The sequence below is a fragment of the Pistacia vera genome, unplaced genomic scaffold (assembly GCF_008641045.1).
Source record: "Pistacia vera cultivar Batoury unplaced genomic scaffold, PisVer_v2 Contig155, whole genome shotgun sequence".
NCBI lineage: Eukaryota > Viridiplantae > Streptophyta > Magnoliopsida > Sapindales > Anacardiaceae > Pistacia > Pistacia vera.
In genome coordinates this window covers 1,743,139-1,753,281 of record NW_022195630.1, presented here as the reverse complement: position 1 = coordinate 1,753,281, position 10,143 = coordinate 1,743,139, and the positions used below count along the sequence as shown (strand labels likewise).

At 34.3% G+C, this 10,143-nt stretch overlaps 1 protein-coding gene across 1 annotated transcript; it reads right to left on the bottom strand.

The window, feature by feature from the left end:
* Window positions 1-395: 395 nt before the first annotated feature.
* On the bottom strand, window positions 396-4,003 carry LOC116124734 (DNA-directed RNA polymerases II, IV and V subunit 3-like). The gene is made up of 4 exons (XM_031410466.1): window positions 3,982-4,003; window positions 3,556-3,889; window positions 1,999-2,236; window positions 396-859 (listed from the first exon to the last, which is right to left on the bottom strand). The coding sequence occupies exons 1-4, from the start codon at window positions 4,001-4,003 to the stop codon at window positions 587-589; spliced, it is 867 nt and encodes a 288-aa protein (XP_031266326.1). The 3' UTR covers window positions 396-586.
* Window positions 4,004-10,143: the final 6,140 nt, after the last annotated feature.

Below are 10,143 nucleotides of genomic sequence, written 5' to 3'. Positions count from 1 at the left end.
TGCAACTTCTGTTAAATAGTTAATGTGTTGATGCTAGCCAATGAGCATCTCATGTAATGCCAACAATTTTTAAACCAACTTATCACTCTGCCACCCCCAAACAATTCCAAAATATTTATCTCATCTCAAACAACTTATTGTAAAAGGACTAATTTTATAAACCACCCTTGGGTTTTCAAAGAATTGTGATGGACCACCATTAAAGTTTTGAAAAGAAGTCAAAAAGCACTCTTGTGGCTGATGCTGCTTCATTTTCCCTAACAAAAAGAATAATTTTATACATGCGATGAATCATACTTGACAATGAGAATGTTGGCACAGAATTTTGTCCAATGCGGAACAAAAACCCGTGAAACAGAATACACCAAAAACATAACATCTCAGAAGGGTCAAAATGAGACCAGAATAGCCATAGAATAGTTCTAAGAAGGAAAATATACAGTAAAACATGTAAACAGTTTCAACATGGTTAAATCGTAGCACCGGCATAAGATCTATTTTAATGTTTGGCTTACAGGCTTTGGCAAATCAGTGATTTCGTATCTGTCAAGTCAATTTCAACCAAAACGAGTTGAAGTTAATACAATCATCCTCCTCGCATATGTGCTCCAAGTTCACCAAACTGATCATCAGCTTCTATGGTATCTTCAGACAGACGAACTGCATCCAGCTTTTGTTTCAGAACTTCTATGGCATTCAGTACCATCTGAGAAGCTTTAATTGCACCGGTAGATTCCACAGTGAATATAAAGCTGTCTTCTTTGCCATAGATCTCTACAAGTCCCGGCTTCCCCATGGCTTCTGCCTTCTTAATCACTTCTTCATCATAAGTGTATGCCTCATTATCAACCACTACAACCTATAAATTTTTAGAATCACTTCAAAAGGTTAGATCATAATTTTACAGAGGAAAATTGTTGAAGGAATAGATTACATCTTAAGCAAATTAGAATAATGATACATAGGAATTTTGGCAGATAATAAGATAAATACAAGTAAACCAGGCCCCGAAAATACTAAGTATTAACCTTCCAAGCGAAAATCACATTGACTTATCCACAACATCATGCATCATGCTTATAACTGCCACATTATTGTTTCTATCCTAAACAGGTGTGCTCCCGTGATTACTAATATTGAGTATGTTTCACTACATATTGCATGCAAGTTCAGTGGAAAAACCCAAAATAACGGCATCCACAAGCTAAAAATCCTACCATTCCCAATAATGCCTTCATATCCCCTTGAAATAAAATGCCTCAGATGTAGGCCATCATAGATAGAAATAAACTTTCTTCTTCTCCAGTCACTATACCCAATTGAAAATATGCATTTTCTTTCTACTGCAGCACTCCATCTCACTCAGCGACACACCACCACACAAGCAGAGCTGTTTACCACTCCAATAAATTCCCTACTTTAACATCTTGTCCCCTTGTTGCTGTCGTTCATATTAACTGTATCATATAATGATCTAGAAAAAAGAATAGAAAAATATATGGAAGAAAATAATACAATTAACACATTCAAATATCCCAAACTCTAAAAAAGAGATTAAAGCGGTCTACAAACAAGTTGCAGCTCTCACAGGGCAATAGCTTATTTAAATTTCTTAATTTACCACACTAAAATATCAAGGAAAAAAATGGAACCTAATAGAATGATGCTATGATATTACAGAAAAGAGCCCACAAAGGTTTCTGCAATGTAATATTCATATTCACCAATGTAAACCGCTCAAAAATAAAATAAAAAGAATAAACATTCCGCATCTAGGTCTACCTTTTCCTCTATCTTGGGAATATCTCTAACTGTTATTCATATCAGACATTTCAGATAAGAGTGAAGTTAGTTTTTTATGTCTTCTAGGAGCAAAATGACAATTTCACACTGGAATTACCTCTTGCAACAACAGGCATCTTTTAACTGTAACATACAAGGAGAACATATGAAGCTGCCTAAGACTATTTAGAGTAATTTTTATAAAGGGATTTCAACCTGTCCAGTAGCTTCATCAAGGTCAAACACTTTGGTTGGACTACTTTCAACCCAGGCTTGTCTCTCTGCAAGCGTCAGAGTTTCCATTAAATCTTCATTGATGTGGATCTCTGGTTCGTACATGAAAGTGACAGTTGCAGAAGGTGACCATTTTGCATGGTCTTTGCCAATCCCTTTTCTGGCTATTGCTCTAAGCCTCAGTTCTTGCCCACGACGCAACTTCACAATGATAATGCCCCTAGATGCAAAATAAACCAACTCAAATTCAACATGTGAATTATGTAGCCAACTGCATAAATCTTCACAACAGGCCAAAACATCATATTGAAGTTTCAAGAGGAAAAGGGAAAATCAAGGGAGAAAAAAGAGAAAGGAATTTAGATCTATTCTATGGAATTTTTAGATAGGAAAAACATAATGAATATGAAAATTTAGGGCAGTTCCCTGAATTAAAACATGAGTTATAGACATGTAAAACCTTGAGGCTGCCCCAATAATCAACTTTAGGCCGGGTGAAATTGAGTTCTCACAGAGAAAAATAAGCAAGAACTTATTTGGATCAGCCAATATATTCTGAGCAATTTATTGCCAAGGAATAGTTGATGATTAAACAAGACTTGGTTGAATTAGTGTTGTTGCCATAGAATGACCAAATGCAGTAGAGTCAAATTTAAAGGAATATTTTAAACAAAATGTACACCTTACAAGGAGAAGGACCAAGAGGGAAGTGAAAGCTGCAAAAACCCAAAATGACTACAACACATGACACAACAGCAAATAATTCTATAGCATTACATTATCCCCATAAATCAGGATAACAGAAAAACATAGACAATACCAGAGATGCTTGTATTCAGAAAAAAAAAAAAAAAGTTAGTATACTTCTATAATCCCCAACTCAACGACACATTAATAACAACTTTTCTACCATTACACTAAAACTATTATTCAATCAACAGTCAAGTATCGGAGAACATTATTGGAAAAAGGAATTTAAATGATATGAAACTCTGATCCACCCCTTTTCTTAGATGAAAAAACCTCAGGCCAATTAAAACATTTAAATTAAATTCAAGGAGATTTACATAAAGGTAAGCAAGCTAACCATGAAAGCCCCAAAGAATGCAAAACAAAGTTAGCAAGTCATGAAAAGAAAATCTATAAATCCATAAACAAAAATCAGGCAACCCTCCCCAATGAACCCTTGTAATCCATTCGAACCACGTAAGTTCAAGGCCCGTGAAAATCATGAACTGTTCCACAAATGGCTCCTAGAAGTGACAAATGAATGAAAATTGAACCGAACACATCCTGCTTCTCAAACTCAAATGTAGTCCCCATTATAATAGCATATTTAAAGAATCTAAGACACATTGGTAACCACGTTATATCATAAAACTATTCCGCCTTTTGGTTTTTTATTTAACATCCCAGAAATTAAAATTATAGTAGTAATTCTTAAAGAACATAAAGGCACTACATTTAACAACATTACCACTAACACAATAAAATTACATTAAAAATCTTACTATAAACATGGACGTTAAAATAGCTCACCTTTGCTGATCACTTGAATCGTAGGCAGAAGAATCGGCGAAATCGACAGGAACAACGTTATGGTCAGAACTGATCAAGTCCTTACTGGTGACATCCAAAGTCTGGTCGCCCATGCACTTCGCTCTCAAATGGAACTCTACTGAGCAATACTCGCACTGGCCATCACCGTCACACGCATCGCAATCACGTGAGAAGCGCATGCTCATGGCTTTCTTGCTGGTGAGAGGGATAAGACCCAGACGGTGGGCAATGAACTCGTCGTTGAGGACGGAAGAGTTGACTTCGATTTCCACGGGGTAAAAGTTTAGAGCACACACCTGAGGTTGTTTAAAGTCTGGGAAAACCTTAGGGGGTTTAAAGACTTTATCCCTTTCTTTGTTCTAACTTCTAAACAAATATTTGAGGTCAAGCGTAACTAGTACTAACATGCATTAGTGGCAACAACCATTGAGCGGCCCAGCAATCAATTAGGACTCTTAGATGCAAGAGGTCTTAAGTTTAATCCACCTTAATTACTAATAGGGGTGACCACCAGAGGCAAACAAGTATTCAAGAGTACTTGATATATCCCATAATAGCAAATGAGTATTACGATGCACTAATAATAGTAAACAACAACAAACAATTGGAAATACTGCAAGAATGATCGATTTATTACTGTTCAATATGAAATTGTCATCATCTATTTAGTCCCATTTGTGAGTATGACATTCTTATATCACAATGACATCTACAATGTTCTAATGCCTTTATCTTTAGGGATAGTCACTTTACACTATCCAAAGATATACTTTGGCTTCCTCCTAGGTTGGTTCCTGTTGGTGGTCTTTCTATGTAAGTAGTTTATGAAGACACTTATGAACATCAAGATCATTGTCAATTTCCAGTGAAACTATGTTTTCCTACCATGTTTGTACATATTTTGCAATGCGGAACAATTTAGATCGTGAGAATGAACTGAATGTATGTGGAGCGAGGGCATTATGGTCATTTCCCTTCAGGGTGTTTTGGTCATTGTAAAGTGATATACAGAAATGCAAATCATAATTTTGAGTTGCAATTGAAAATTTTTGTGTAACCATATTCCTCTTGCTCTTGCTCTTTATCCTTGTGTAAATCATGATTACATGAGGCTTTAAAATGATTGCTCTAACTCTAAGCAAGCTTCATCTCATACAAACCCTACTAACATCCTATGCTTGAAGCTGCAAAACAACAATGTCTATAGCATTCCGCACAGGAGAATATTGTAGTTGTACATTGGTTGCATGTTCAACCGACCAATTGTAATGTGCATGCATGCCACATGTGTTGATTCGGCATGCTGCAACGGATGTACGGAAGTTTCTTCCCCCTGCAATAGAATTTGCAATGTCTATAACATTAAAACAGACTGGTGATAACCAAACTATGACTATCAACAAAGAAAGCTTATGAATGTAGAATAAATATTTGCCTATATCATAGGGGTATTTGGTTCCGAGTACTCTACTTTTTTTTAAGGAACCGGAACCGGAATCGACGGGTCCTTGAAATTTGGAACCGAAACCAGAACCGACGGTTTCGGTTCCTGGGTACCCAAAACCGGAACCTGTAACAATGATTCTGGTTTCGATTCTGGGTACCCTGTAAAATTCATTATCCCCCAAATGTTTTTAAAATGGCAAAAAAACCTGGCATTTGTTAACAAAAATAAAAGTACAAATTCAAAATTACAGACTCCATTACTTTGTAAAGGTAGATTCTCAAAAGTCAAACCAACTTACTTTAAATGTTATCAAATATAAATATAAATGTATTCACATTACTTTTTTCTACAAAACTTTTTATTAACCCCCTACTATTTAATTTTATTTTATATTAGTCTCGGTTCCGGTTCCGGCTCCAGTTCCTAACTGTAGGAACCGAAACCAAAACCGGATAATGCCGGTTCTAAAAATTTGGAACCGTAACCTACCCGTTGATGGCTGGTTCTGGGTAGAAACCGGAACCAAACCCCAGGTACCCACTGGTTCCGGTTCTAATCGGTTCTTTTGAACACCCCTATTATATCATGAAAGAGGCAGAGGCAAAATATAACGAATCAATAAATAAAAAGATCTTGGAAGCAACTGCAACAAGGCTTTGAAGATCTGTGGTTTTTTTATTCTTTCCTACAAAAATTTACATGGCCTCCCTACCCCTCTGTTGGATTACCGTTCTGTACACGACTTCCCCAGCCGAGGTAACAAAACAGGTCACTTGCCATAGAAACATGCATCAACCAGTGTTTTAATAGACATCGAAACCTAATCGATTGCACAAAAATTTGAAAATTTTGAAACTGAATACGCACAATCTCGAGGGAGCTGACTCTGTGGAGAAGAAATCCATCAACCATTTCTCTGAGGAACCAACAAACAAATTATGAGTGAAAACGAGTATCATAGAATGAAGTATCCATTTTACAGAAAACTGGCCTCCCATTCACAGATTCAATGAGATCCGGATTCTCTATATAAGCTACACTATCCTGCGAGCAAACTCAGTGCAACCATGCTTGCTTAGATACGCATTCTGACAAGCAAAAAGAACAGCTAGGAGTTGTATGCAAAGAAATGGAAGAAATATAACTCCCATTTGATGAAGTTTTATCACTAGTTCACAAAGGTTTTAGTATGGCCTCAACAAGATTTTTTAAAAATTCTAAGAGATCTTCAAATCTCACCGAGGATTTTGAACAGAAAGAAGCTTCACTTCTTACCACTCCAAGTTTCGTGAAGATATGGGGTAGAGACTCAAATTTTCTTTGCTTTGATTTCCTCATTATTCTCTTCACAAATAACCAGTGGGTGAAATCCAACTACTATGCACCTGGATTTACATAGACAATAAAAAGCTGGTCAATAATTAGGATGTGTATTGCGGCGTTTGATAACACAAAGCAAGGATAGACTACTGCATTATGAATTAATGAAAGTTCAGATACAAGTTCATAGGATCATGAATTCTCGATTAGAATACATTTATGAACTACCAATGGGATTCAGACTGCATTTACTAGTGACCATTCCATGATAAACTGATTTTCATAGAAATTAAAGTTTCAGGAATCAAAGCCTGAAATAATTGGGGATCAAGTTACCGTGAAATTACGATTAAGATTAACTATGAAAAATATTTTATTCATAAGTTTCAAAGATTGTTTGAACCCCAAGGGGTTGGCCTAATGATCAAGAAGGTTTGTTCTCTTCATTGATTTCATTTGAACTAGCTTGTGGCCACCTATCACATTTGTGGCTCACTTTCGAACATTGAGCTTGTAGGGTGTTCAATAGGCTTGAAAGATTAGTTGAGGTGTGCATAAACTAGCATGGACACCCCGGTCATTAAAAAAAAAAATATTGGATTTCCATTTCACAACCAAATTCAATATAATAAACCAATAAGGTGAACAAGCCAAAAAAAAAAAAAGAAAGCTATAGTGCAAGCAGAAATAAAGGCTCATAAGTAATAGGAGTCTTGCTTGGGATTGGGGTTACCAATGTCCACTTTTAAAGGGTGATTTTTTGTTGGTTGATTTTGTTTTGGTGATGGTTGTCCTGTTAATGTTTTGAAGATGGTCTTGTATAAGCTTTTGTTTTTGTTTTAATCTAGGGATTGTCCTGTGATAGGATATGTATTGGGAGATAATATTTTGTATAGCTCTTTTATCTTGGTTAAATTTTTGTTTTTGATCCTATCTTAGGGTTTGTCCTGTGGCAGACTGACCGCCTTTATAAGCCTCTTTATACATTTGGCTCAAATTAAACTTTGAGCAAAACCTAGAGGAGTTCAATGGCTGCAACACATGGAGGTGTTTCTGTTTGCAAAGTATACTTATAAACCCTATTAATAGATAAATTTATATAAAAAAAAACAATTCATTTGTTAATTTATTAAATTAGGCAAGGCCAGGAATAGTAATCACGGAACAGTGGACCATCGCCTGTTATTTAATATAATAAACCAGAAGCTGAAATGTCTATTATACCCTCATTTGTCTTATTATGAAAAATAAATATAAAAAAAACAATTAGCACTTGGGAGATTAATTAATATAATATTATTACAATGAAAGAAAAAATGAATAGAATTTATAATAAAAAATTAAAATCATTTTCATAACTAAAATTAAACATTTAAAAAATAAATTCCTACTTTCGAAAACAAAATTAAAAAAAAAATCTCATATAAAATTTTGTTTTATAATATATTGTCCTTTATTTTATTTTATAATTTATTAAATTAGATGGTTTAGTTTTTAGATTTCATTTTATTATTCTTAAAAAGTGTAATATGACAAAAATACCCTTGTAGTGTTTAATTTTTTCCAACCACATAAGTCTGAGAGGGACTAAATGGTTTTTCTTAGATTTTACTGACCAAGAAAATACTTTAAAGTTTAAACCTTAAGGATGAAAATGTCATTAACTCTTTAACAAAACCAACCTTGTTATTTTAAAAGTACAGGTGGCTGTTTAATTTTGGAAGCTTCAGAATATTATAAACTAATGCACACTTAATGGCACCCCACTTTTACCATAATAAAAAAAGGGGTTTAAACGGCAACTAGGACTGTAGTCCAATCGAGTCGGGTCAAGTATCTGATAAATTGAACTTGACTCAATCGCTACAATACCGAGTTCGAGTTCAAGTTCGAGCTTGATCAGGCCCAAGAAATCAAGTTCGAACTTGAACTGGACATTTGAAATTGGAAATTGGAAATCGAGTTCGAATTCAAGTTCATATAATCGAGTTTTAATCGAGTGTTAGTCAAGTTTTATTTGAGTTTTGATCGAGTTCGATTCGAACTTGATTTGGAGCTCATCTAACAGGGTAAATTTGCAAATTTTAAAATTACATATGACCCCTATTACTTTAAAAACTATCAACTTAACCATCGAACTTGAAAATACTAGCGAATATATCGAGTCAAGTTCTACTGTGATCGAACTCGACTTGATTAATTACTCAAACTATTCGAATTTGAACTTGACTTGACTAATTTCGAGCCAACATCGAGTCAAGTTCAAGTAGCTCGCAAGTAATTCAACTCGAGGGTCTATCAAACACATACAAAAATCCTGTAAACTAAACAAAAACTAGCCACCGTGGCTGCTGACCGCCAACAGAGCTGCCACTTTCTTCCGGGCATGGATTCCAGAGATGAATGAGAGGCTCCTCTCATGGATTGGAAATATGAATTAGTTGTTCCAGTTTTCAATTCCAAAGATCAAACAAGGCTTCATCTCCTTTTCACAAGAACAAGCCCGACGTCATGGTACGTACTTACACTGAAACTAATTCCATTTTTCCTTTTAGTTCTAGAGATACAGGCTAGGCTAGGCTTAGCTTTTAAGGTCTAAAATTCCAAACCGATTTTAGTTCTAGAACTCAACTAAACCTTTGTTCTTAAGCTAATACTAAATATGCATAATATATGCGGCAAGTTTTGACATATTTTATAGATGGAATCCAATTTTTATGTCTATTTATTTAGACTTTAGAATATTAATGCAACAAGTAATATTATCTACATCATCACCAATAAAATTTAATCACATGGCAATCACAAATCTAATGTGTCATTATAATTAGATCCTTAAAACGTCCATGCAATGCACCGATATAATTAGTATTATTATTAATTATTAGTATAACCAATGCAATGCACCTATGTAATCCAATCTTTATGTCTATTTATTTAGACTTCGGAATGTCAACACAATTATATACGAATTGAATACGAATAAAGGTTTGTAATGTCAATACAATGCACCTATATAATTATTAATAGCAATCCTAGACAGATGTCATTAAACCACAATTATTAATGGCAATCCAATGCACATATATACTTGTTATTAATGCACATCCAACACATCAAAATGGTTACAGCTTTGAAATGTCAATGCAATGTACCTATATTATTATTATTAATACAGATCCAATAATTTTTATTAATTATTAATTGTAGATGGAGCAATAAATATAAACTCAATGTGTCAAGATAGAGCAATTTGATTGGACTCATTAAATTACAAATCTTACTTGTCAATCCAGTGTGTCAAGATGGAATAATTCTACAACCTCAAAATGAGTTCCAAAATGTGCTACGTAATCTAATCAAGATGATATGAACCTTTGGAATACCAATGCAGTGCATTAATATCTCATTAAATCTAATCAAGAAATATTTGGGTTGATATGAACATTTGAAATATCAATGCAATGCATTAATATCTCATTAAACCATACATCCAATGTGGCAAGAGGGAACAATTCTAAAGCTCCAAAATAAAACAATTATAGATCTCAAAAAAAAAAAAAAAAAAAAAAAAAAAAAAAAAAAAAAAAAAAAAAAAATCCTATGTGTCATTCAAACAAACATACTTTTACCTTTGAATTTGAAATATTAATGCAATAATTAATATTTGTTTACATTATCATCAATAAAATTCAAACACATGACAACTACAAATCCTACGTGCTAAGATGAAACAATTCTACAGCTCCAAAATGAGTTCAAAATGTGCTACGTGTCAAACAACCAAGGGGGGTATTCAA